Genomic DNA, 26,212 nt, shown 5'->3' with positions numbered 1-26,212 from the left:
ATTCGCTCGTGAGCAGCAGTCTTCCTTTCGGGTCCCCTCTGACCACAAGTGCAGGGTCTTTGGGGGGACGTCTTGCTCGACGTGGGAAATCGCGAGCTGTCCCGTTCTGGAAGCGCCTGACGTCAGGCGCGCAGACAGAGCCCGGGGGGAGCGGGAGCCAGGCGCCCCCCACCCGTGTCGGCGTCCCCGGGGGATCAAAGCGTCTGTTCTGGGTACTCGCCCCTGACTGTGTCTGACATTTTGCTGGTTCCCGGAACAAGTGAAATCAATCTCTAACAAGTGTTCATTCCTTTTATAAAAGGGTGTTAAATCACAGCGCTCCTCTTTTTAAATAGTTTGAGTCATTTAAATAAGGCGTTGGGGTGATTTTCCTCGTTCTTAGAGCGTCTTTCCTCCGCACGTGCGTCTTGAAAATCTGTCATTACTTCGTGCGAGGGCCGCCCGCTCTTTGTCAACAGGGAGGGAGGAGGACCTCGAGGACAGGCGGGGCACGGTTTCTGGGGCGCGTCCAGGCCAGGAGGGGTCCCCACGCGCCCTTGCCAGGGCCTGGGATCCGTGGGAGGGGACTCCGGGGGCAGGTCCCCAAGGATGGGCAAGGGCCCCAAGGTCCCACCCCACCCACCCACTGAACTGCCTTGGCCTGGCCGCCTGGAGAGGCAGCACCAGGGCAGTCTCCACGGCCTTCACCCAGAGCCGGGGTTGCCACCAGGGGGCGGAGGCGGGTCCCCCGGGACACTGGGTCATATGTCAGTGTTGCCGTCACAACGGTGGCGGGGGGGCAGGGACGCTGCTAAACACCCCGCTGTGCACAGGAGGCCCCACCACAGACCATGACCCGACCCCACGTGCCGAGAAGCAGAGCCAAGCAGGTTTGGGGGAGACTCTGGCCGGGGACCCCGGCCCCGTGACGCCCGGGCCCCAGGGGCGGGCCGACCGCGTGGGGCATGTCCGGCCCACATGGAGCAGACCAGTCTAATGAAGCTGCTGCTACTAAAGGCACTAACCCATGCACCCCGTGGTCCCACCGACCCTGGAGGAGGGTGCGACCTCCACGGGCAGGGGGGCAGGGCCGGGGGTGGGGGAGGGTGGGTCGGGCGCTAGAGGTCCTCGTGGGGGGGGCTCAGGTCCACCCGCTGGGCCTTCCCAAACACCAGGAAGATGCACAGCCCCAGGCTGCTGACGGCGGCCACCAGGTTGAACACAGACGCCCAGGAGCCCGTGGTCTCGATGAGGTAGCCGCCCAGGCACACGCCCACGACACCTGCACGCGAGGGAGGGGTCAGGCAGGCTGGGGACGGGCAGCCCCACCCCCTGAGCGCAGTGGGGGTGCTGGGGGGCCGAGGCAGAGGCCCCGTCAGTCATCCAGGCGCTGGACTCTGGGGGTTCACCCACGTCTGTGGGCCAGGTCGGCAGGGGCTGTTATAAGGCACTGTTCTCCCAGGGGCCAGCTACAGAGTCTGGGCAACCCCTCTGCCCTGACACTGTGGGACCCCTGCAGGGAACCAGCCCCATCCCCACCCCCCCCACCCCCGCCCCACGGGGCTGACGCTGCCAGGAGATGGGAGGCTGCCAGGTGGCACCCTGGGGAGCTCTGGACTTGAAAGCCAAAGGCAGGGGCCCAGCCCACCTCTCACCTGCCAAGGCCCCAGCTGTGTTGGCCACACCTGTGAACAGGACAGAGGGTGAGCACAAGGACGGGTCAGAGGAGGCCCTTGTGACCCGCTCGGGGCAGCCCACGGGGGTGGGGGTGAGCTGCTCTCAGGCCGGGGAGGCCCAGGTGCTGCGTCCTCACCAAACAGAAAGCCGGCACAGGACGGGGCCAGGTCCTGAATGTTAACGGAAATGCCACTGTGGGAAAGAGGAAAGGAGGCGGGTGAGTGACCACAGGGTGGCCGCCACACGCTGAGCCAGCGGTCTGCCCGCCAAGCACCTGCATCCTGGACACTGGCCAGGAGTCTGGCCTCACCCCGGCCAATGGCTCAGTCCCGGCTTGGCGGGGACGCGGCCCAGGAACCCAGTCCCAGGACAAAACACAGCAGGAAGGTGGGCTTGTTTGACCGCAAAGGCACCTGCTGTCGGATGATTCGGGAAACATCAAGTTGCCGATTCCCAAAATGCGCTGCCGTTTTCCTGGTTAAACGCTAAGCTGCTACTAGTTATAACAGCCAAGACGTGGAAACGACCTGAACGTCTGTCCACCGGGAGAGGACTGGGTAAAGGAGGCGTGGTCCACACACCGAGGAATACTACTCGGCCATAAAAAAGGAAATCACGCCATATGCAGCAACACGGAAGCAGCTAGAGAGTCCCAGACTAAGTGAAGCCAGACAAAGACAAAAATCTGGTATTACTTGTATACGGAATCTAACAAAATGGTACAAATGAACTTCCAAAACAGAAACAGACTCACGGACATAGAAAACAAACTTATGGTTACCAAAGGGGAGGGGTAGGCAGAGGGTAAATTAGGATCTGGCATTCACATGTACACACTGCTATGTGTAACACAGACAATCCACCACGGCCGACTGCATGGCACTGTCACACATATAATACATATATTCCACGATAGGGAAATATACTCAACATTTTATGATAACCTATACGGGGAAAAAATCTGAAAAAGAATACACATATACATAAAATCACAAAATACATGCAAAAAATCTGAAAAACAATACACATATACATAAAGCAAAAGGCTGTACACTTGAAACTAACAAACACAACACACGCACACACACGCGCGCACACACACACACGCGCGCATGGCCTGCGGCTTCGGCCGTCCAGGCTCTGAGGCCTGAAGCACAAGCCTGGGGCGGGCTCGCGCCCCGGGGCTCACGCGGTGCTTCTGGAGACCAGCGTCTCCTCTCCCAGCCCCTCCCCAAGCACCGGTTTTGTTTTTTCCCAAATGGTCCTGGTCCATGCGGGCTCCATGCCACCAAGCCCCTCGCCTCGGGGCGCACGCAGGCCACCCTCCACGCACCCCCCAGCCATGTGGCTGCCCGCGTGCCTGGGACCCAGGAGCCCAGAGGCGGTGCGGGCAGCTTGGAGCGCCCGGCCCTCACCTGTGGTTGAAGGTCTGGAGGCCGATGGAGGCCGATGCAAAGACCACAGACGTGCAGAAGCTCGAGGTGTGACCCAAACACAGGGCGAAAACGCCGGACAGGCCAAGGCCCATCACCTGCAGAGAGAGGGACAGACAGTGAGGACACCATGGACCCTCGTCAGCCCACGGGCCCCCCCGTCGCCACCTGGGGTGCCCTGAACAAGGGTCTGTGGGCAGCCGTCCCCGGGACACGGGGACGAGACCACCAGCTGGTCGGAGCCCAAGCAGAGACCCATTCGACGTGAGCAGACCCGGCCCTAAAGTGGGCACTGGGGCTCAGGGAGGGGCCTCAGGTCAGCCAGGCCCTGGCACCGACCCTCAGCGCCCTTCAGCCACCGGGCTCCCCGGGCCCCTTCGAGGCCAGGGGACTAAGAGTGGGAACAAAACAGGGACGTGCAGGGGGAGCCAGCCCGTCAGAGGAGCCTCCTACCTGCATGAACTTCCGCACGGAGATGGTCCTGTAACCTGGACAGAGGGGGCCGGGGGTCGTTGGCCGCTGTGCGCTGCCCCCCACAGGATCCGCCCCCCCGCCCCCCGCATCCACCCCCACCCCCCACGGCTCGGTGTGAGTCCCACCCGGCCTGCTGCGGGGAGGGAGCGGGGAGAGGAGGGCCGGGCCGGGCTTGAGGAGGGCATCCCAGGCCTTCGTGAGCGTGTGCCCACGTGTGTGGGCGCGGGTGAGGGCACTACCCTGCCGCGTGTGTGTGCTCTGAGAGGGTTCGAGGCCCAGGTGGGCCCAAGCCGCCCCACGGTCTCCCAGTGCCTCTTTGCGTTTCTGCACCTGTTCTGATTTCCCGCAGGAAGCCCGGTCCTCGGCCTCTTCCCAGGACTCCACCCGCACCCCGGGGCGGCTCCCCGCCCCGCCCGGCCCTCCCCTGCACCTCACCCTGATTGATGAGGTGGTCAGACAGAAGCCCGCTGAGCAAACTGGCAGGAATGGCCACCAGCCAGGGCACCACGTTGAAAACCCAGCCCTGCAGGCGGCAGGGGGGACAGGGCTCAGAGGTGGCCAGGCGGCCACCCATGCCCACACTGACCAGTGCGGCTCTCCGCCCACAGGCTGGGCGTCAGGGGACAGGCCCTCCGGGACCCTAACTCACCCCCACCCGCTGAGGAGGGCACACTAGCCCCGTCTCCCCGGGCGCAGAACCTCCCTCGAGGCTCTCACAGCCGGTGTGACAGAGCTGGGGGGACACGCCCCACTCGGAGTGTGTGGCCAGGGGGTTCTGGGAACCGGGAGAGTGGCCAGGCAGCCGAGGGGGAGCCGGCTGCGCTGACGGGCAGGTGGCAGCCGTGTCCCCGTCACAGCCCCCGCATGGCCCCTCCAGCCGCACCCGGCGGCCTCGTGCGCGCCCAGCCCCCACCCTGGGAACGGCGGGGCCGCCAACCCACCTTGGAGCTGGGGAATGTCTCCTCAAAGAAGGTTGGCAGCCAGCAGAGGAGGATGAAGAAGGAGCAAGCGGCAGAGAGCTGGGAGGTGACGGCGGCCCTGGGGGCGGGCGCCGGCTCAGGATCCATGTGCCAGGCTCGGGATCCACGCCCCAGCCCTCTTCCCGCTCCAGGTGGCCAGGGGCCTGGGGGGCAGAGCTGAGAGGGGGCCCACCCCGTGCGGCCGCTCGTCCTCTGGCTGTGGTCCCCAGGGCCCCAAAGCCCAACCCTGCCATGCCCGCCGTGCCCGCTGTGCCCCACTCACCAAACCGCAGGCTTTCGGAAGAGCTGTCTCCAGGGCACCTTGGTGGGTCTGGACACGGGCAGGCCCTGCGCCAGGACACCCAGGGCCAGGATGAGATCTGAAGGGGCAGGGCAGGTCCACATGAAAGCCGTGCAAATCAGGGACAGCTCTGCTCCCACAGGGATCCCCCCCACCAGCCCGGCTGTGCATGGGGCAGGGGGGGCAGTGGGGGTGGCGGTAGGGGGGTTCCTGTCCTCTCCATTGGCACCCAGGCTTGGGTTGAGTTTGAACCAACTTCCTCCATCTGTCCCCAGGTCCTCAAGGCCCCAGCCCAGCTCCCTCCACCGGAAGCTGCCGCCTCTGCCACTGCAAACTGCCTCTGCTCGTGCCAGCCTTCACTCAGCGGCTCACAGGCTGGACTTGGCCATGACTGGGCTGAGGGTTCAGGGAGCGGATGCCTTCTGTGAGGCTCCACCTAGAAGGCAAAGCCCAGCCCCGGGCGCCCTGGCCTGCTCTGCGGCTGCCGGGTGGAGGGGACAGGTGCCAGGCCCTCACCCTCCCCGGCGGCGCACGCACCTCTCTCGCTCAGCAGGCACTTGTACACGTACCACACCCAGAGCAGGGTGAGCCCACCCGAGAAGTAGAAGACGCTCGGCCAGCCGTACCAGTCCAGGAGCAGGGAGCCCACGGCCCCCGTCACCAGAGTCCTGCAACAACAGGGGTGCGGCTGGGGCCCCCACTTCACCTGGGCACGGGACGCCTCCAAGGCCCCCACCTGGCCCTCCCGGAAGCCGGTCTCTGCGTAGTTCACCGGGGATGGGAGGGTTCAGGGGCCTCACGTTGCCAAGGGGCCAGAGTGAGCACGGGCACAGGCACGCAGCCGTGCCTGCCTCTCTGCTACGCCTTCAGGTTGACCTACAACTGTGGTGTGGATGCTTTTAAAATAAAAAAGGCACCAAGGAGAGTTCCCCGGTGGCCTCGCGGTTAAGGATCTGGCGTTGTCCCCGCAGTGGTGGGACTTGCATCCCAGGCCTGGGAACGTCCGTCGGCTTCGGGCACAGCCAAAAAAACTAAAAGCAGAAACAACCAACAAAACCTCCGCGCTGTTTTCAGCTTCAAGCATCAGAGAGAACGAGACAGAACGGAGAGACCAGACCCAAGCCCCCTCAGGTCCCACGGATCCTATGGTTCCCAGTGTCCCCCTGGGCCCTTCCTCCCGCCCGCACGCAGGCTGGCCTGTCTGGTCGGGCGGCCCCATCTGCGGGGGCTTGGCCAGGAGACAGTTAAAGGAGAAAGAAGGGGGAAAGCTTCCCCGCCAAGGCCAGTGGGCCGGGGGAGGGCCGGCCGCCCCCCGTACCTGCCGGGCCGGGTCTCTCCCCGCGCTCCCACCGCACCCCGCCCCCCGGGAAACTGGGACTGCAGATCCACAACGACCTTTGCGGGGGTGAGGACACCCCACGAGGCTCCCCTGAAATTCACAGTGCCAAGGGCGCCCTGGCTGTCCGTTGGGGCTGCTCCCGGCCCCTCCACATTCTTGCCTAGACCTGGGCAGCAGTGAAGTGAGGGCCAGGGGGCGTGAAGCCCAGAGGACAGCGGGACGTCCTTCCCACCCCAGCGCGGCCTCCCCAGGGAGGGTCTGGAGCTTGGGGGGGACAGGGGCGAGGGGCACAGGTTTTCAGCTCTGGACACGGTGGATGCCTCCACGCCGATCACAGGCCACCTCTCCCACCGGGATGGACACCCCGTCCAGTCCATCGGCAGAGGCGAAAGGGAGAGGGATGCCCAGCCCATGGGCCGGAGCCCCTGAGCGGCACCTGCCTCTGGCCCCCAGGACACAGAACTCAGGTCAAGAAGCGCTCTGCACAGAGATGGGGGCGGGGGGGGCGGCAGCCAATGCCTCCCGAGCGCGGGGCCCACCGTGGTCTCCAGACCTATGCCGCCCTGTCGCAGATGTGCACGCGGCCTGCCCCTCCCCTGGGACCCCCCGGGGCTGCTCTGCCAGACAGCCGAGACTCACCCGAACTGGGAGCCGGCCCCCACAGTGCTGTAGGTGAAAGCTCGCTCGCTCTCCCGCACCTTCTGCGACAGCAGGCTGGTCAGCGCAGGGAAGTAAACCCCTGAACACGTAGAGAGGGCAGGGCTGGGGGCGGCTGTGTGCCCAGGCGGCCAGCCGGGGGAGGGGGCGGGGGGTGGCTCTAGGGGACAGTGTGGGGGGACAGCGGGGATGATTCAAGTCTTGCTGTCCTTTCTCCATGTCACCTGCAGCGCTGAGGAGACGTGCAGCGGGGGGGCGGCGGGGGGCTCACTCAAGGTCCTGCCACCAGGACAGCTGCGGGGGGACTTCTGCTCTGGCTCCCAGAGCCAGTCCTGGCACCGACACGCAGCATCCAGCGTGCCAAGTGCACACACACACACTCACACACGCTCACACACGTGGTGTGCTTACATCCAGTGAGACCTGAACAGCCAGGTCCAGGGTGTGACACTGCCCTGCAGCTACTCGAGATGTCACCACAGGGAGGGGGCAGGGAGCTGGGGACCTCCCTGCACTGTTCACTGCAACTTCCTGTGAATCTATAATTATTTCAAAATGGAGTTAAAAAAAAAACCTGCACAGGGGACTGTAGTCTTGCCTGTTACACTGTGGTTTCCTCTGAAGCGCCTGGGGGAAGCTCGGAAGCCAGGGCACGGGGACACGGCCTGGTGACCAGCTTCCCATGGCCACACCAAGTGCCTGTCGCCCGGGGTGAAACTGCTCCTTGAGCCCCAGTCTGGCCCTGTAACGGGCCATAGGCTGGCCACACAGAGAAGTCCCTCTGGCTCCCAGGAGGGTGGGGAGAGATGGCCGCTCCGAGAGCCGCTCAGCTGGGTACCCAGCGGGCCACCCCCAGCTGGGCGTCACATGGCTCCGTCCTGGAAACTTCACCTGCAGGGCAGAGCACCAGCCACAGCCACATGGGGAGCACATGGTGAGTCTGAAGGAGGGCAGGTGCTGGATCCCCGGTGCCCCTGGACCACCCGTGGGTCAGACAGGTGTAGCCGATCAGGAAACAGGGAGGCCACTTCTGGGACAACTGCGGCCCCAGGATACGGGATGGAGGCAGGCCCACGCCCTACGCGGGCCCTGGGAACGGGGACCTGAGGTCAGGAGGGGTCACGTCCAGGCGAGGGTGCAGGCAGGAGCTCAGAAGCTCCCCCCTCCCTGGAGGGTGGGCCATGAGCCCCTGCCACCAGCGCTCTGGGGTGACATTTGGGGGCTCCCTCCATAAGTCTAATACCGCCAAAACATGGGAGCCGAGGTCTTGGGAAAGCTGGCACCTCTCAGTCTGCTGGCTGGCCAGCGGGGGCCACGGACTCTGACGGGCCACACACACAAACTTGGCAAGACCCCACCGTGTGACCGGAAGAGCTGATGGTACCACATGGCCACCTGGCTGCACCAGACCCCTGGCAGGGGAGGACATGTGACCCCAGAAGGTGCTCAGGTGCCAGGGCTTCGGAGCACAGGGAAGTGCAGCCAAGAGCCGGCAGCCCACCAGCAGGGACAGTCCTCGAGGCCGCCTGGCCCCAGCTGACCCACCGCGGGGGAGGGGCCCTCATCGGCAACAGCGTTGAGGTGCTGACACACTTGCTGTCATTCCTTCGAGGCACAGGTTGAGGCACAGCACACCCAGGGCCACACGTGAGGACACGCATGCGTGCACACGGGAACCCACCTGAACACGCACCCGTGCACACAGGCACACGCCCACCCACCTGCCCCCGGCTCTGCCAGGCCTGGGGCCGGAGGTGGCATGCCGGCAGCGTGAGGGCAGACCCCGCGTGCCCCTTACCTTGGAGCAAGCCCGTGAGGATGCGAGAGAAGGTCATGAAGGCCAGGTGGGCGCTGCCCAGGTGGGCGAGCAGCGGGGTGGCGGCGGTGATGAAGCCCCAGGCGGAGGCCGACAGCAGGATGACCTTCTCCCCCCCGATCCTGCACAGCGACGGGAGGGCGGCTACGGGGAGCTGCGCGGCCCGGCGCCACCCCTCACTTGGAGCAGCACTCTGGGGGGGTGGGCGCTGCAGCCAGCTGTCCCCACCGGCCCCAGAGCTGCCTCCGTGGAAGCCAGGCGCTCCCTAGGCAGCCAGGTACCCTAAGCCCCACCAGTGCCGGCCCAGTGTCCCCGACGTGCACCTCGGGCCTCCCCCCTTCACTTCCTGGAGCCCCCTCCCCAGGAGCAGCCCCCCCCCGGCGGGATTACCTGTCCCCCAGGTGGCCGCCCACCACCTGGGTCAGGCAGTAGCCCCAGAAGAAGCTGCTGAGCACGACGCCAGCCTCTTTCTTGTTCCAGCCGAAGTCCTGGCTCATGGCAGCGGCGCAGACGGGCATGCTGACGCGGGCGCAGTACAGCAGGCACGTGCCCAGCAGCAGGGTCCCTGTCCATACCTGGCCCTCGGGCCTGCAGGGGTGAAGGGGCCTGGTCAGGCCTGGGGGAGGCCGACCCTCTGCACGGCGGTCACCGTGCCAACATCCGTGTCTGCTGACTCCCAGGAGAAACAGGCAGAAATGACACTCAAGCAGCGACGTGGGGACGCCCGGATGGCTGCCGTGGCAGGTGGAATAAAGAGAGGTTGGGGAGGTGCTGCTCCCAGGACCTGGGGCCCAAGAAGGCAGCTGGGCAGAAGCCGGCAGCCAGGAACCCGCCAAGCTATGCCAGGGGCCGGCAGGCGGGCGAGAGGAAGCTCGGACTCCATCTGCAGACACGTGGGCAGGTCTCCCGCCGGCCGGCCCCTCGGGGCTCAGGCTGCAGGCCGACTGGGGAGGGGGACAGACCAGCATGAGGCCAGGATCACCGGGGTGGGGGGAGCTCTCGCCTGGATGCCTCCAGGGAGAATGAGGCCTGGAGCCCGAGGGTGAGGGCGGCCTCACGCCTGAAGTGGCTCTGAGCCAGCGGGCAGCACACTCCCAGGAACCGGCTAAGTGGGTCCATCGGTCTGTCTGTCCATCCGTTATCTCCGGGACAGGCCCTGGGCCGGCAGCAGGGCGGGGCCCCACGGCAGCGCCCTCCTCCAGCAGGCTGGACCCCTGACCCTGGCGCTGGGAGAAAGTTTGGGAGCAGAAAGGAGCCCCTGGACCTCGTCACGGCTGCTACCACCCGGAGCCACAGCAGCCACCACGTCTGGGGGAAAATGCAGAATGAGGCCCCCGAGCAGAGGGGCTTGGCCCCCGACACTGGCCTCCCTCACAGGTCAGTAAATGGCACGGTGACCCGCCGGCTCCCGGTGCCCCAACAGGAGCCACTGACTGGCCTGGGGGAGGCCTGGCATCAGTGTCCAGGTCCTCCTGCCCGGCCCTCTGCACAGGCCACTCCCCCCTCAGCAAACTGCAGGGTACTTTACCCCCAGGAGCAAGCGGGGGATGCGGCCACCCCAGATTTTAGCTACTGAGGCCCCACGGGCCCCCCAGGCCACACCCTCTCCTGTCGCTGCCCCAGGGAGGAGGCAGCTGACTCCAGGCTCAAGAGCACAGCTCTGGGGTTTTGCTCATTTCCCTTTGGGCTGCCCCGCGGCACAGGAAGTTCCCAGGCCAGGACCTGAGCTGCGGTTGCGACCGACGCTGCAGCTTCGGTAACGCCGGATCCTTAAGCCCACTGTACCGGGCTGGGGATGGAACCTGCGTCCCCGCACTCCAGAAACGCTGCCTATCCTGCTGTTTTTCTTTCTTTTTTTACGGCTGTGCCCGTGGTGGCATGTGGACGTTCCCAGGGCAGGGATCGAACCCGAGCCACAGCAGTGACAAGGCTGAATCCTTAACCACCAGGCCATCAGAGAACGCCTTTATTTATGTTGACGTTTTAGAGTCGCACCTGTGGCGCATGGAAGTTCCTAGGAGCTACAGCTGCCGGCCTCCACCACAGCCGCAGCAATGCAGGATCCGAGCCGCGTCAGCAACCTACACCACAGCTCAGGGCAACGCTGGATCCTTAACCCACTGAGCAAGGCCAGGGATCAAATCCACACCCTCATGGATATTACTCGGGTTCTTAACCCTCTGAGCCACAACGGGAGCTCCCATCACTCGTGGGTTTTGGGGCAAAGGAGCCCAGCCTGCCATCCCCAGACGGATCCATGTGTGCGGGCCAGTGCCTGGCTCAGAGTTTGGGAATCACTGCCCAAAATGCTACCCGGCCCTTGACGGAGTGTGTGGTCGGAGGCGTTGACCAGCTCTCCGGGAGGAGGGTCTTGGGTGCTGTTCTGGGCCCTGGTATGACTCAGGGGAGCCCTGCCCAGCCATGGGGCCTGGCTTCCCAAGTACACAAAAGAGGCTGCACTCGACCATGGATTTCAAGCTGGTAGCTGGTCACTAGGCGCCACGCGGTCACCGTGGGCGGGGCTCCGGAACCCTCGCTGTGACCGCCTGCTTCCTACACTAGAACCCCCTATACGGGTCCAGCGGGCAGCAGCTGAGCCGGGAAGACCCATGGGTCTGCAGGTGCAGAAGCCTGACAGGGCCTCCACTGAGGCTGAAGAGGGGCCCCCCTTGGAAATGCCCAGCGACCCTCATTGACCAGGGAAGGCATTCTGGCCATCACACCTGGGCCTGCTTCCTGCTTCCTAAAATGCTACCGGGGTGACGGGGAAGCCAGGACGATGGGAACGGAGGCGCCGTGACAGATGAGATGGCTCTTGGGGCTCTGCCTGAGAGGTCAAGGTGGAGGTCAAGGTGGGACCCCACGGCCCAGCTCACCAACCCTCCCTGGGCCTGGTGGACCCCAGTGCTGGTTTTCTTTATAGAACCAAAGCCTGAGCTTGGGGCGGGGGGATCTATGAGGCCCACGAGGTCCCAGGCAGCCCATCTTCCCCGGGAAATGACGGCCGCAATCCACCCCCTCACCCTGGTTTCCGAGCTGGGCGCTGCAGGCCTTTGGGGGGACGCTGCTCCCTCTCGGCAAACACTCCCGCGGGGCCGAGGGTGAGGCGCAGTCCACGGTGCACATGAGAGGCAGGCCAGCCGGCCCCCAGCCCACCTCAGCCGAGCCGCCAGGCCCCACGGGACTGCACTGCCGTGGCCTCAGGCACCATCAGGAGAGCCCAAGGCAGGCGTACGAGCAAGGGCTGGTTTTTACCGTCTGGTGCCAAGGCGAGTGGTGGGGGCTGGAGAGCAAAGCTTTGACTTCCCAGGAACAGCCCCGGTGCCTTTAAAGGGAGATACATTCCTTTATGTGGTTGAGGCCACCAAGGGTCACCTGCTTGCAGACAGGCCCACGCCCTGGGCCCCCCTCCCTCCCGCAGGTGCCCTGCACTGTCACCTGAGAGCCCGGCTGTTTGCTTTCTGGGTGAGACGTCCAGGTAGAAACAGGGGAAGGCTGGCAGGTCCTCAGAATACAGTGCTGTCCCCCCACCCCCAGCCTCCTTATGGCCCTGGGAGGTCCAGAGAGGCCCATGAGCTTCCAGGCAACCAGTCGCCCTGGGCTTAAGGTGCTGGCAGCTTTCCTTGGGGGCTGTGGGGAGCCAGGGTTTGTGTACTTCCTCCCCGGGCCCTGGAGGCCCCTGCAGCCCTGTCCCTGAGCTGGCAGGCAAAGGGTTGTCCTCCACAGCTTCTGGGGACAGAGAACAAGCAAGTCTGGCTAGAGGGGGGCAACCCGGACACGGCCAGCCGCTAGCGTGCGGATTAGAACACCAGACCCAGAATCCAGTAGGAGCACAGATGGTCGGTCACAGCAGGATGGGTCGCAAAAGGCCTGAAGAGCTAATCCTGCCCACTCTGGTGGGACCCGAGTCCCAGGTCTGTGCCCCAGCTCTTCAGGATGCTTCCTGCAAACTTTCTAGAACCTTCTGCCTCCCGCAAATGGCCCCTGAGATGCATCCACGGCTGAGCAAACAGGAGGTCACATGGCCCCTCCATTCAAAAAAGGGAAATGCGCCAGTGCCGAGGGCAGAGGGCGGCCGCCAGGGAAAGCGCTCGGGGCCAAGGTGGCCGGCTGCCTCCGCCTCCGCAGTTGTCCACGCAGGGGGCACCCAGGCAGCAGCCACACACAGGAGCACTTGTGACAACTCTCATGACCATTATCCACTCGGGGGTGTGAACAGCCTTTTCCCGCCGAGCCCCACCCCCCAGGGCCCCCATCTGCCAGGGCTCCTTCCTAAACTGGGCGTGGAGGCAAAGGCAGCCAGGTCCATTAGATCGCAGCCTGCAAGGGGGGACTGCTGAGGCCCTAGCTCTCTCCACCTAGCTGGCTGCAAAGCCTGCCTGCCACCTGGGTCAGGGCAGTGCCTGGCCTTGGCAACCGCCAGGGTGGGGTGGGAGGAAGTAAGTGGAGGCAGGCGGCAGGGTGCTCCCTGGCCCCGGCACACCTCTGTGCCACCCTCCCGCACCCACAGGCACCTGGCAAGGAGACCGCTGCTGGGATCTGGGCGCCCACCCAGGCACTGAGCTCTCCCCCAGGGCACCGTGCCCTGCCCCGCCTCGCAGAGCCTCTGGCTTCAGAGGGCTTCTTGTGACCTGACCCCCGCCGGCTTTGCCCACTTCTCTGCCCAGCCTCCGGGGCTGTCCCTTGGGGCTTTCCTGCAGGGCAGGGGAAGGCCCCGGACAGCCGGCTCCCGGAGGACTAGGAGCTGGACTCACAGGGCCTGACTTCAGGCCTGGGGTCCTCTGGCTTGAAAAGGGGCCTCAGCCCACAGAACCCAAGGGACCGCTGAGCCCCAAGTGGGTGGTGTGGGGGCTCCTCGGGGGTTTGAGTTCTTGTGAGTCACATTCAGGAACCAAGCCCCTGTCCCAAGGCCCCCTGCACGTGGCAGCAGGTGGTGGAAACACCAGGACAAGCAGTGGTGACCTGCCTGGGCTCTTTCTCCCCCACCACTGACACCCCCATGGGGCCCTGGTTCCCATCACCCGGCTGGCACTTAATGGCAGGAGGCAGCCATCTGCCCCAGGTTCCAGGGTGTGGCCCCCACCAGCCCAGTGACTGCCCTGCAGCTACAGGTGGCCCTCAGGTGGGTGGTCACAGGGGGCCTGGGTGGCAGATGTGTATGGTCCTACCGGGCAGCTCCCTCTGCGCTGCCCAGAACACGGCCCCGCCCCCGCAGGCCTCCCTGCAACGCCCCCAGACCCCGGCCAGGAGAGCGCGCTCAGGGGACCCTCCCCGCCCTGCGACCCAGTGGAAGGGAGGAGTGTCCCGGCCCCCCGCCGGCGACGCGGCCGGAGGTGCGCGCCCCCCGGACGCCCGCCCGTCCCCTGACCGCCGCCCCAGCCCCGCGCGGCCCCACCTGGACCACTGGGCGTCCTCGGCCCCGTCCCTGCGGGCCTCGTCCGCGGGCGGCTGCATCGGGCGCGGACGGCGCGGGCGCGGCGTGTCCGGGGCCCCGCTCGCGCCCGGCCGACCCACCGGGCAGCGCCGCCCAAGTCCACGTGTCAGTCCCAGCGGCGCTTCCGTCCGGCGCGCTCCCAGGACGTGTCGCCCCCGGACGGCCACCGCGGCGGGCGGGCGGGGCGCGCAGCTCAGGTCCCCGCCCCGTTCACGTCCGTCGGGGAGGCCGGGCCTCGCGGGCCCGCGGGCGGGTGGAACCCTCGCGCCGCCTGGCTTCGGCCCCGCGGCACTGGCGTCCGGAACGTCGCGGGCGCTCCGCTGCCGGCCCAGGAAGGATGGGGCTCGGGCGGGGCTGCGCCGGCGGGGAGCCTGGCTCCACCGCGCTGCTGGGCGGGGAACCTGCGTGCCCTGCGCACAGCCCGCGGGCGCGGGGGTCCTCCGCTCATGGGGCTGCGGAGGCTTCAGGTGGGAGGGTCTCCTTCCCCCCGCGAGGGCAGCCGACTCCGGGGGCAACCCGTTTCTAAAGCAGACCTCGCTCGGCAGGTGGGCTCCGCCTTGCCCCTGGACCAGCCCAAGGAAGCTGGGCAGCCAGTGCTCAACCAGGGGCCTGAGCCCTTCACGGCGACCTTCTGGGGAGTTCATGATGCGGCACAGTGGAAACGAATCCGACTAGGAACCATGAGGTTGCGGGTTTGATCCCTGGCCTTGCTCAGGGGGTTAAGGATCCAGCATTGCCATGAGCTGTGGTGTAGGTCGCAGACGCAGCTCGGATCCCGCTTTGCTGTGGCTGTGGTGTAGGCTGGCAGCTACAGGTGGGATTCAACCCCTAGCTAGGGAACCTCCACATGTCGTGGATGTGCCCCTAAAAAGCAAAAAAAAAAAAAAAAAAGACCTTCTGGAGTTCCTGTCGTGGTGCAGTGGTTAAGGAATCCAACTAGGAACCATGAGGTTGCGGGTTCGGTCCCTGGCCTTGCTCAGTGGGTTAAGGATCCGGCGTTGCCGTGAGCTGTGGTGTGGGTTGCAGACGCGGCTCGGATCCCGCGTTGCTGTGGCTCTGGTGTAGGCCAGTGGCTACAGCTCTGATTCGACCCCTAGCCTGGGAACCTCCATATGCCGCGGGAGCGGCCCAAAGAAATAGCAAAAAAAAAAAAAAGAACTTCTGGGTTCAGTCGCCTGCCAGGCCCTGTGCACTGGGTCCCATGGACCCTCGTGCTCCAGGGCACAGTGGCCTGGCCCATGTGGCAGGCACAGCCAGGGTGGAGGGGCTGCGAAGGTTGGGACGGCCACGGCGAGTGGGCTTCTGGCCAGGTCTGCTTCACCCAGCTGCCACCTCTCACGCCCACAACCCGCCTCCACCCTGACCCACCTCTGCCTGCCCTCCGCACAGCACCCTGGCCGACTCAGCCCCCCCGCACGTAGGAGCCCCTCCTACCAGAACCTGACACCCTACACCCTGGGCCCCCCTTCCACTCCCTCCAGCTCCTCTGTGTCCTCCCCAGGCCGGGCCTCTGCGGCGCCCCGGGCCTCGCGCCGAGCTCGTACACGCCGGCCCTTCGTTCCGCCCTTCTGTGGTCCACACGATGCTCCAGGGACCAGAGAGACGGCGGGGAGCTGGAGCGGCTCATCCCCAAACAGCCCACGGCCGAGGCGGACGGGTGAGCACCGCACAGCTCCCCTGCCTCGGGCAGTTCCCTTCGCATCTGCCGCCCGAGGCTCTTCCACGATTCCGTCTAAAGACCCGGAACTACGTCATGGTGGACATTTGTCACTTCCCCACGCCCCTGTCCTCCTGGAGCTGACGATCCGGGCAGAGAGAGAACACAAGAAGGAGACCGGGGGCACGGGCAGGGCCTGCAACAGGAGGGGCTGCTGGTGTCCCCGAAAAGGTGCAGGAGTCCCGGCTGAGAGCAGGGAAGGTGCGGGCGGGCTGGAGGCCAGCTCCAGGCCGCTGGACCCGGGGGCGAGGGAAATGGGACAAAGCTGGGGGGGGGGGTGTCACAGGATCACCCTGGCTGCTGTGTGGACGGCTCAGGGGCCAGGGCTGAGGTGGGAGGACTCCGGGCCCGGCGTGGGGGGCTCCGGCCAGGCTGGGAGGGGTGGGCGCAGAACTCAGGGTCCGGGCTGGGTGAGGAAGCTGACAGCAGGGCTCAGGGGAGCACCCGACAGATTCCAGACACCCCAGGCTGGCAGGGCCTCGGTCCTGGGTGAGGCAGAAGGTTCGGAGGGCAGCCAGAGCCGCCAGGCCAAGCACCACATCCGGAGAGGGAAGCGGCCCTCGACGGTACTGGCGGCCAGGGTGGACACGCGCTCTGGCTTCGAGGGGCCTCTGTGAGTTACCTCAGCCCCATCCAACAACGGGCTCCCGAGGTTCAGGCGGACAATGACAGCGGCCGTGTCCAGGGCACACGGCAGGCCCCACGAGCGGGGAGCCCACAGCTGCCGAGCGCGAGGCCAGGCCCTGGGGCTTCAGCAAGGCTCTGTCCAGGGTCCTGGGCCGCCTTCCAGGGAGGCTGTTCCGGACCCTGAGAGCGCCGGTAGGCCCCTGGGCCTCGGCACGGGCACCAGCACACGGTGGAGCGCCAGGTGCCAGAGCAGCCCCTCTGCTTTGAAGATTTGGAAACTCTCATAAGCAATGACAATGACTTAGGACCTTCTAATTCAGCTTCAGGTCACAGGGCGGGCAGCCTGACCAGCTCCACTGCCTCCACAAAACTGAACCTTAATTTTGTTTATTTAATTAATTTATTTTTTTAGGGCCGCACCAGCGGCATATGGAGGTTCCCAGGCTAGGGGTCAAATCGGAGCTGCAGCTGGCAGCCTACACCACAGCCACAGCCACGCGGGATCCGAGCTGCCTCTGTGACCTACACCACAGCTCACGGCAACGCCGGAGCCTTCACCCACTGAGGAGGACCAGGGATCGAATCTGCATCCTCATGGATGCTAGTCGGGTTCATGACCGTGGAGCCACAGTGGGAACTCCCGGAAAACTGAACCTTACGGGCGTGGAGAACAGAGGGCAGGCTTCCGGGTGGGACAGAGCCACGGCAGAGGCCGGAGCTCCCTCCCACTCTTTCAACCCCCACGGAGAACGCGTTACATGACACTTAATTCTTTGTTCCGAGCATCTTCATGGGAGGAAAACAACGAGCTTTCAGACGACACTCTGAGAAAAACATGAAACTTTTGCCATGAGATTAAGAACAGGCGGCACGAGTGGCCTGCCCTGCATTTCTCAAAAGATCCTGGGGGCCCCACCCACGCCCCACAGGAATCGTGGGGAATCACAGGCTCGAAGGCGTGCAAAGTGCCAGGACGGGGACTGTTTCACGCAGTGTCTGACACGACCGATGCTCGCCAAACACGCGCCCGCCAATCCGAAAAAGCAAGGCGTTTCTGAACCAAAGACACCGCGTCGTGCGTGACGTGCACGTGTGAGAATAAGACAAGTCCCGGCAGCGATCACACTGAGCCAAGTGAGTCAGACACGGCAAAGAGCACGTGGGACCCACACGCGGCATCTAACAGAGAGGGTGCAGTCGGACCCTCAAAACAGGATCCAGCTCAATGATACAGAGACCAAGCTTACAGTGACCAGCGGGGAATCGTGGGGGGGGGGGGCGGTAAACGGGGGAGGGGACGGCTGGACGCTGCTCGGTACCCACAGCGCTAACAGGACCCGCAGCACAGCCAAAGGGCTATCTGCTCAGCACCGTGTGGGCCCCGCTGTGGGAGAAGAATCTGAGTATAACTGACTCGCTTTGTTGTGCACCTGAAATCAACATAACTCTGGAAGGCCACTGTTCTCAGTAGAATTAAAAAAAGAAAAAAAAGGCCAGAGCGCTGCCCTCCCGGGGACGCCCCGCCTGAGCGGCTCAGCCTGGTCTTCTGTTCAGACCGAACTTGGCCGAACCACCCAGAAGGGAGCCCTGCTCCGCCACCCTGACGGCGGCACCAGCTCTGACGTGCTGTGTGTGCAGTCCCCTCCGAGGGCCCGGGTCCCCCGCTGCCCACGCTCACAGACGCAGCGCTTTAGGAAAGCGGCCCCCTGGCAGGATGGAGACAGGCGGGGCCGGGGTCTCTGTGCAGGCCGGCCCCGGGCCCAGCAAAGAGCCGACTTTCCTAGAACCTGGGAACCTTAATTCAAATGGCAAACACATTGGTTCTCACTTGCTTTACAACAATCCCCGCACTTGAGAAGATTCCAAACCAGGGTTTTTCCTGCAGTGACTTCATTATCAGGAACACAGGGTACCAGAATATTCTCCCTTTATCTCAAGGCACTTTGGGACTTTCTAGAGCTGCACCTGAAGCATATGGAGGTTCCCAGGCTAGGGGTCGAATCGGAGCTGTAGCCGCCGGCCTCCACCACAGCCACAGCCACGGCAGACCCGAGCCACGTCTGCGACCTACACCCCAGCTGACGGCAAGGCTGGATCGTTAACCCACTGAGCAAGGCCAGGAATGCTGGTCAGGTTCGTTTCCACTGAGCCACAAAGGGAACTCCCACAACGCACTTTCCACAAGAAAGCATGGAAGAAATAAACGACCCCTGTAAAATATGACATTTTAACAAACACCAACGAGAGGGGGCAGAAGGGTGCAGACACTGAGCATTCGCTTTCTGGAAAGGTCTGAAGTTGATCTGCTTGCGGCAAAGAGACCGCAAAGAGGAGGAAACAGGAGAGTCTGCAAAGCTGCCCCCTTGAGGGTTTGCAGCCCTCTCGGGAGGAGCTAAACCCCCTAAAGCAAGGTAAGGAAGCTGAGAAGACTCTCTGAACCCCCGCGTCGCACCAGCGCCCAGCTCACCTGTTTTGGCACTGGCTCATCAAGCTACTGAGTGAGCTGGCAAATAAAATACAAAGACTTTCTACAGCCAGAATTCCGGTTGTGGCTCGGTGGAAACGAATCCAACTAGTATCCATGAGGCCACAGGTTCGATCCCTGGCCTCGCTCAGTGGCTTGGGGATCTGGCATTGCCGTGAGCTGTGTGTAGGTCAGAGATGTGGCTCAGATCCGTGTTGCTGTGGCTGTGGTGCAGGCCGGTAGCTGTAGCTCCAATTGGACCCCTAGCCTGGGAACCACTACATGCCATGGGTGTGGCCCTAAAAAGACAAAAACAAACAAACAAACAAACAAAAAGAAAAAACAACCAACTTAACTATAACCATTTAATGGGATCAGGCAGGAGACAAACCCACACAGGTCCTGATGGTTTATGGACACCTGCTGCTGGTAACATGCATCTCAGACCGTCTGCTTTCAAAGACGGGTCAAATTGACTATGTGCTAACTGTGCATGGAGACAGTCTTATACACGCTCATGATAAAGGATTAGAAATAAGCTGAATGGCCTGGTGCTTTTCAAAAAGTGTATAGTTCTCTCTCTTCTTCCTTAATATTTTTCTTCCAGCTTCTGCTGCACTTGACTATTAATAACTTCAAGGAGAAAGCCCGTTTTCTCTAACTTCAAACTTCAGAGGAAGCGATGCTAGAGAAAGGACACCTCCGAGGTGGACTGCTGAGACGGAGTTGAAAGGCATCATTTTGGGGATCAGGAAAGGCCCCCCCATCCGCACAGGGTCAAAGGGCAGGACAAAGGGCCAGCTGAGGCCCGACTGATCAATCACCCTAGGGAAAAACTGCCAAGCACTGACCCCACGGAAAACCGGTCACTCAGATGCCACACGGAAGGAGAGAGGGAGAGGGGGGGCGGGGAGGGCAGCAGGTGCCGAGGACGCGTAACCGGGTCTGCAGGGACGCCACCAGCACAGCCCGCCCCGCACCCTGAGCACCTGCCTGGCCTTGCTTGCCAAGGCCAACGGGCCCCTCAAATTTGCCTGCTGACGGCTTTTCTCTCCATCCAGTCGGGGCCCAGACACTCCACCTGGCAAAAGGAACCACACGGTGCTGGAGCCCCTGCCCGGGGAGGAGCAGCTCCGGAACGAGCTGGCACCAGCACCAGGGGCACCCATGCAGGACCCGAACACACGGGCCCGCGCTCGAGCCCCACCCACCACACAAGCATCCCTCCCCAGCTCCCCGCTGGGCGGGGGCAGACGCGGGGCGGGGAGTCAGGACTCTTAGGACAGCGGGGGTGCAGGCCTGGGGGACGGTGCTCCCTGGGGAAGCTCGCCCCGCCCCCAAAAAAGGTGTGTCGGGGCAATTAAAACTTTCTAGAGGCTGTTTTGGTCCTTCTTGACGTTAAAGGGAAACCTTTATTTTCAGCGAAACGGCCTAGGAGAGACGGTTCACTGATCCCCTAGGAAAGAGCCTCTCCCACACACAGCACCAAATATATATTAAAACAATTAAAAACACACAGCCCCCCCCCCAAAGCCACACAACCCAGACCAAGAGGGCAAACAAATCCAACTCAAAACCCTCGCACCAAAGTCTGTGAGTTGGGACCTGCAAATTGCTATCCTCTTTCCGATGAGAAAACCAAAGGAAGAATCACGGGGCTGTGGACACGCTCCCACACGGAGACCTGACCTCGCCTCGGAGGACGGAGAAGAGCGGGCTCTGCCTCCTGCGCCCACAGAAAGCAAACCGAGCGTCAGAGGGCGAGCCTCCGGGGCCCACTGTTCCCAGGGACCCAGCCTCGGCGGCACCCGGAGGCCTCCAGGGACCGCAACGCCCCGAGCGCCCGCGGCGGCCCGAGCTGCTTCAGGACGCGCGGCGCCATCCGCGCCAACCTTCCCGAGACAGCGTCCAGGGCCTGAAAGGGCCCCTTTCCCTTAGAAAAAGGTGCTGGGTCAGAAACGGCAAAGGGGAAAAGTCTCTGCTGCAGAAAACGTGCTCCGTCGCAGGGGCTGCGGAGCCACAGGCCCGCCCGCGGCCTCTACTTGGGCTCCTCGATCGCGCCTTTGCTGAGGTCTGTCATTTTGGGGTATTTTACTTTCTTCTGGTCCAGCTCATTCTGAGCCCAAAGGAGGAGTTTCAGCAATTTTGCCAGCTTGGGCGTGGACTCACGATTCTCATAATCGAGGACGGCTTGGTTCACCTCGCTCCACACCTAGAAAACAAACCCGCCGGTGACCCCCGGCCCGCAGGCAGAGCGGCGGCGGCAAGGGCCCCCAGGAAGCGCCCTTGGTCTCAGGGGAGAAGCTTGTTGTTTCTTTACACAAACCCGAAGCCGCTCACAGTGAGGCACCCGCAGGCTGTTAGACACAGTCTGCGCGCCCGGCCAGGCCCAGGGGTCCAAGAGGAGAGGAGAGGCCGGCACGGGGCCGGACCAGAGGGGACCCCGAGGACCCACCCCTGCAGATGGGGCACTGCCAGCTGGAGCACAGCAGCGGCGATGGGGACGGGCAGTGTGGAGGCACTGGAGCCTGAGGGTCTCCACGCAAACAGGAAGGGCGTCAAGGTAACGGAGACACGCCAGCCAGGAGGCTGGACGCGCCCCGAACCAGACATGGCCTCTGTGCCCGGGCTCGGGGGCAGCTGTGCCCAATCCCCCCCGCCCCGAGCCCACCTTCTGCCTCTGCAGCATGTTGAGCAGGTCCCCGAAGGGCGACTCCTCGGGGCTGTCGAAGGCCAGCAGGGCCAGCGTGCGCTCCATCTCCGTCAGACACTCCCGGCTCTCCTCGCCCTGCTCCGCCAGCTGCGTCTGCGCAAACTCCAGCGCCGCCTCCGTCTCCCGCTGGCGGATCAGCTCGATCAGGTGCTGCTGCTGGGCATCGGCAAGCAGGTGGCGTGAACCCTGGGCAGCCAGCCGCAGGGGCTGCCCTGTGGGCCACGCCGCCCAGAGGCAGAAGCGCATCTCAAAGGACAGCTTCCTAGCACCTCTGAGTTACTGGGTTTGCGATTTTAAAGCAACAAATAGCTTCTGAAATCCTATGCCAACAGCCAACTTCCCCGCGTGAAGGAAAACACTACGAGAACTAGCCTGGGCACTTCTGAATCCCCAGAGGTGACCCCGCTGACCCAGTGTCCACAAACCAGACGCCACTCGACCAAAACTCACCTGCAGGTGGAAGTAAAGGTAGCGGTTGGTGTCCAGCAGCTCCGGGTGCAGACTGTTGATGAGCGCGATGGCCTCCTGGATCTGGCCTTTCAGAATCATCTCCCGGATCTTGATGCGCTCGTCAAGCGTCTCCAGGTCCACACTAGGTTCGATGCCGGATTCCATCCGGAACTTCTCAGCCGCTTCCTTGAAGCCCTCTGGAAACGAAAGCCACCATGGCTGCTCGATTAAGGCAAAGCCCTTTCATCTCCAGAAAGCCTTGAATGAAGACCCTCTGAAGCATTCCCGGTGTGGCGCAGCGGAAACGAATCCCACTAGGAACCACGAGGTTGCGGGTTCGATCCCTGGCCTCGCTCAGTGGGTTAAGGATCCAGCGTTGCCGTGAGCTGTGCTGTAGGTGGTAGACGCGGCTCAGATCCGGCTGTGGTGCAGGCCAGCGGCTACAGCTCCAATCAGAGCCTTAGTCTGGGAACCTCCATATGTCGTGGGTGTGGCCCTCAAAGAAAAGACAAAAAAAAACCCCAAAAACAAACACCTTCTGAGAGGCACCCTTGTAGGGGCGAGGTGACTGGCTCGTTAGGCTCCTGACGCACAGAAACAAAGCAGGAGCACTTTGTCACCGTCCATCCCGCCCGAAACACCCCGACCTCGCCGATGGCGAGGATGGGTGCTGAGGCCAGGGTGCTGGTGCAGCTCCTTGCAGGGGCTGGGGCCAGGCCTGGCGGGGAGAAGCTGTCCGGCCGGCCGGGGAAGCAGGGCCCTGGCGGCTGGCAGGACGCAGCCACTGCCCCTTTGGTGAGTCCGTGACCCCCTTGGACATGAAAGCAACGCCACCCACAGCGCTCCGCCCGCCGACACATGTGCGCACACAGCTTCAGGCCGCTGCTTCCTAACGCTTGTCAGAAAGGAGCCCTAACAGAGATGGACCCGGGCCGGGGGCGGGCACCCGGAACCCCCAGGAGGAGACTCGCACCCTCTGGAGACCCGTGGGTGGTCTCCCAGCGCCCAGAGCCACCCTCCTCCTCTCCAGGGTCAGGGGCACTGAGGGGCAGTGGCTGGCCAAACGGGCCAGCCCGGCCTTCGCGTTGACTCAGAATGACCCTCGTTACTCCGGCCAGTTACAAAGACGTCCAAGGCCAAGCAACAGGGCTTGGCCTCTGGTCCCGGAGCCCTAGGACCGTGACATCGGCTCCAGAGAAGGGGCATCCCTTTAAAACGATCGCTGCAAGGTCACTGTGTCCGCACTGCGTTTGGCTGAGGCCTGACCGCGGGGCAGGGCCGTGGTAAGGCCTGCTGGGCACAGCCCGGGAGGAGCCTGTCCGAGCGGCACGGCCTCAGCGCAGCCCGTTACCTGTGACCAGGTAGTTCATGATGAGGCGGTTCATGTCTGCTCGCTGGACGTGCAAGTTGTTGAGCTTCTCCATCCACTCGTCCTTCGTGATCTCGTCGGGTTTTTCCGCGTAACTCATTCCGAATTACTTCTACGGGGGAAAAAGGAATGTTTGAGGAACCGACGAAGAATTGTGTGTCAGCTGCGAACATTTTGGAAACAAACACAGCGACAGAGCAAGAAGTAAAAGGCAGAGGGGGCAGATACTTGCGATGTGGAAAACAGCAAGTGCAAAGGACCTGAGCCTCAACACGGTCGGTGTCTGGAAGGTAAGACGGACGCGAGGAAGCGCCGACGGTCTTAGAACCAAGGTCTGGCGGTCAGCTGGGGTCAGACTAGAGCCCTCCAAGCCGAGGGAGAGCTCTAGAGGGACCCTCTCCTAAGCAGAGGGCGGCTGCGGGAGGTACAGGCTGAAGTCCCGGCTGCTGTGTGTGCCTGAGAGAAGCCTGCGTCCCACAGCCACTGGCCAGGCAGAAAGGGAAAGGTCCGACGGCAGCGAGAGTTAACAGAGCCACGGGGCTCTCCCCACCCGACCCTGGGCTCCCCCAGATCTGCCTGCACGCAGACGCGCGCAGCTCCTCCCGCTGGACGGAGTCCCTCCAAAACTCACCACTGGGCTGACACACACCAGCCCGTGCACAGACTGTGCAAAATGGCACAGTGTGGAGGCCGTGCACCCAGAGTTAATCCAACAGCAGCACGGACAAACATCCTGTGCTTCCCGGACCACAGGCCCAGCTCCGAAACCCTGGCACAGACTGGTTTCAGAACTTAAAATTGCTCAGACTGTACAGAGACCATCTGGGGAGTTCCCGTTGTGACGCAGCAGGTTAAGAGCCTGACAGTGTCCGTGAGGACGCAGGTTTGATCCCTGGCCTCGCTGGATGGGTGAAGGATCTGGCATTGCCGAAGGCTGCGGTGGCCTGGACCCGGCGTTATGGAGGCCTGTGGCTGTGGCTCCAACTCGACCCCTAGCCCAGGAGCTTCCACAGGCCGCAGGTCAGGATGTAAAGAGACAAAGAAAGTGTTCAGCCATACACACACACACACACACACACACACAAACAAAACTGCTTTGTTGTTGTTGTGAGGGCCTGAAACATGACCCTCGGGAGGCGGTCACCCCTGGGAGAGGTTCCCTGGGAGCAGCAGGCAGGCTCTCGAGACAGACGGTGAGTCCACTTCAGTTTTACCCCTGTTACTGACAAAGGTGTTGCGGATATTACCTTACATCCAGCAAAGTACATCTGAAATTGCGTCCAGACATGAAGCCTAAAGGACGCTCTGGTTTCCCGGCAGACGTGGGAGGACTGTGGGTGGTGAGGGCTGAGCCGGAGGATGAGCCAGGGGCCACCAGGACAAGGAAGAGCAGCTATGCAAGAGCCAGAGGGCAGAGCCCACCTGAGGACACCGAGCCAGGTGTCTGCTGCTGGACCTCACGTGGAAGGACAACAGAACCAATGCGATGAGGACCATGGAGACCCGGAGACCCTGGCGCGTGGAGCCGCAAGTGAGGAGGAAGGACTGGGAGAGGAACAGGTTTGAGGAACCAGGCCAGTTTGGGCTGCCTATTACACACGCCGCAGGAGTCAAGGCGGCACCTGGATCACAGGTCCCGAGCTCAGCGCCGGAAGCATTCATTAGGGAAACATGCGCCACACCGTGACTGAAAGCCCGGATTCCGCCAAGGCTGCCCAGGGAGAGAGTGGGCGTGGGGAGCAAAGGGGCGCCAGACCAAGTCCTCGGTAGCGGGGACGCCGTGCCCAACTCGGATCAGCAGAGGAGGAGGCGCGGCGAAAGCAAACTTAGCTTGTAGGAAGACCTAAGCGGGAGCTGCGGTCCTTCCAGCGCACACCTAGCCCTCGCGGCTACGGCCAACTTCACGACCAGCGGCGTAACTCCCTCAGATCCAACCCTGACTCCCAGACAACAGAGCGAGAGCTGATGTAACAGCGCTGGAGAACGGACCCGGGAACCACCCCAGCTCCGAGGGCGCGGAACCCCAGCTCCCCAAGCGGCAGCGTCCGACCTCAGCACTTGGACCTCCGCTCTGAAGCGGCTCTGTGTCCAAACAGTTCCCTTGCGACACAAGTGCGCCGTGTCGACAACCATCACCCCAGCAGGCGACCGCCCCTCAAGGCTGCAGCCTTCCCTCGAAAGGCGCTCGGGTCGGGAACACACACTGAATCCCGGACCCGGGCTCCGCCGCGGCTAGCGAGGAGGGAGGCAGGTTGACTCGCAAACCCTGCGAGCGCCGCCTCCCGCGAGAACGCGGCCCGATTCGGTCCTGCTCGGACCTTCGACCCGGAAGGCCCTGGCGCGGGACGCCCCGGCCCAACCCCCTCTCCGGCCCCTCTCCCCTCTCCCGCCCCGCGCCCGTCCTCCCCGGCCCCGACCCCGGCCCGGCCCCTCCCCTCCCGGGGCCCTCCGCTCCCCGCCCCCGCCCCGCCGCGCTCCCGCGGGAACGCTGGGCCCGACCGCCCGGGCCCGCCGCGGCCATCTTACCGTGCGGATCCCGCCTGCCGCGCTTCGGGGGGGGGGGGGGGTCTTCGCGGCCGCGCGGGGGGCCGGGCTGGGCGGGGAGGGGGCGGCGACGCCGGGGAGGGGGAGGTGGAGGCGGGGGCCGCGGCGGAGGCGGGGGCGGGGAACGGGAGGGCAGACGCACCGGCGGCCGCCCCCTCAGCCACTTCCCGCGAGATCGCCAGCTCGAGAGCCGGCAGCCAATCAAGTGCTCCCGAAGGGGGGGCGGGGCGAAGCGGCCCACCGGAAGCGCGGAACCCCA

General features: G+C 63.9%; 2 protein-coding genes across 16 annotated transcripts; both read right to left on the bottom strand.

Annotated features, from left to right (window-relative positions):
* Positions 1-277: 277 nt before the first annotated feature.
* On the bottom strand, positions 278-14,170 carry SLC17A9 (solute carrier family 17 member 9). 5 transcript variants are annotated; one of them, XM_021078237.2, is made up of 13 exons: positions 14,031-14,170; positions 9,026-9,223; positions 8,618-8,757; positions 6,802-6,901; positions 5,361-5,491; positions 4,806-4,902; positions 4,505-4,601; positions 3,999-4,086; positions 3,543-3,577; positions 3,072-3,187; positions 1,793-1,848; positions 1,635-1,664; positions 278-1,261 (listed from the first exon to the last, which is right to left on the bottom strand). In XM_021078237.2, exons 1-13 carry the CDS (start codon positions 14,087-14,089, stop codon positions 1,098-1,100), a joined length of 1,311 nt encoding a protein of 436 aa, XP_020933896.2. In that variant the 5' UTR covers positions 14,090-14,170; the 3' UTR covers positions 278-1,097. The 5 variants fall into 5 exon arrangements, 2 of the variants coding, with proteins under 2 accessions (XP_020933896.2, XP_084859465.1); XR_014832040.1 differs by lacking the exon at positions 3,999-4,086 and having other exon boundaries at positions 4,505-4,699; XR_014832042.1 differs by lacking the exon at positions 3,999-4,086.
* A 6,087-nt stretch (positions 14,171-20,257) lies between these two features.
* Positions 20,258-26,156, bottom strand: GID8 (GID complex subunit 8 homolog). Of its 11 annotated transcripts, none has more exons than XM_085003341.1 (5): positions 26,096-26,156; positions 23,392-23,521; positions 22,041-22,237; positions 21,549-21,746; positions 20,258-21,089 (listed from the first exon to the last, which is right to left on the bottom strand). In XM_085003341.1, the coding sequence occupies exons 2-5, from the start codon at positions 23,507-23,509 to the stop codon at positions 20,916-20,918; spliced, it is 687 nt and encodes a 228-aa protein (XP_084859467.1). In that variant the 5' UTR covers positions 23,510-23,521; positions 26,096-26,156; the 3' UTR covers positions 20,258-20,915. The 11 variants fall into 11 exon arrangements, with proteins under 11 accessions (XP_084859467.1, XP_084859472.1, XP_020933898.1 ...); XM_085003346.1 differs by having other exon boundaries at positions 21,549-21,743; XM_021078239.2 differs by having other exon boundaries at positions 25,936-26,120.
* Positions 26,157-26,212: the final 56 nt, after the last annotated feature.

Source organism: Sus scrofa, chromosome 17, assembly GCF_054392235.1.
Source record: "Sus scrofa isolate SSC_HxYL_T2T_F1_AM1 chromosome 17, Sscrofa_HxYL_maternal_Yorkshire_Landrace_v2.0, whole genome shotgun sequence".
NCBI lineage: Eukaryota > Metazoa > Chordata > Mammalia > Artiodactyla > Suidae > Sus > Sus scrofa.
This window is presented reverse-complemented; position numbering and strand designations above follow the sequence as displayed.

Bases quoted from the DNA above. Each gene is read 5' to 3' on its own strand.
- GID8 (XM_085003341.1), bottom strand. From the start codon at position 23,509: ATGAGTTACGCGGAAAAACCCGACGAGATCACGAAGGACGAGTGGATG. The intron at 21,747-22,040 runs GTGAGTTTTGGT...GCCGATGCCCAG, and splicing joins ACCTTTACTTCCACCTGCAG to CAGCAGCACCTGATCGAGCT. The intron at 21,090-21,548 runs GTGGGCTCGGGG...TTTGTTTTCTAG, and splicing joins ACATGCTGCAGAGGCAGAAG to GTGTGGAGCGAGGTGAACCA.
- SLC17A9 (XM_021078237.2), bottom strand. From the start codon at position 14,089: ATGCAGCCGCCCGCGGACGAGGCCCGCAGGGACGGGGCCGAGGACGCC. The intron at 5,492-6,801 runs GTGAGTCTCGGC...CTGTTGTTGCAG, and splicing joins GGGGCCGGCTCCCAGTTCGG to GACTCTGGTGACGGGGGCCG. The intron at 1,849-3,071 runs GTGAGGGCCGGG...TCTTTCCCACAG, and splicing joins CTCCAGACCTTCAACCACAG to TGGCATTTCCGTTAACATTC.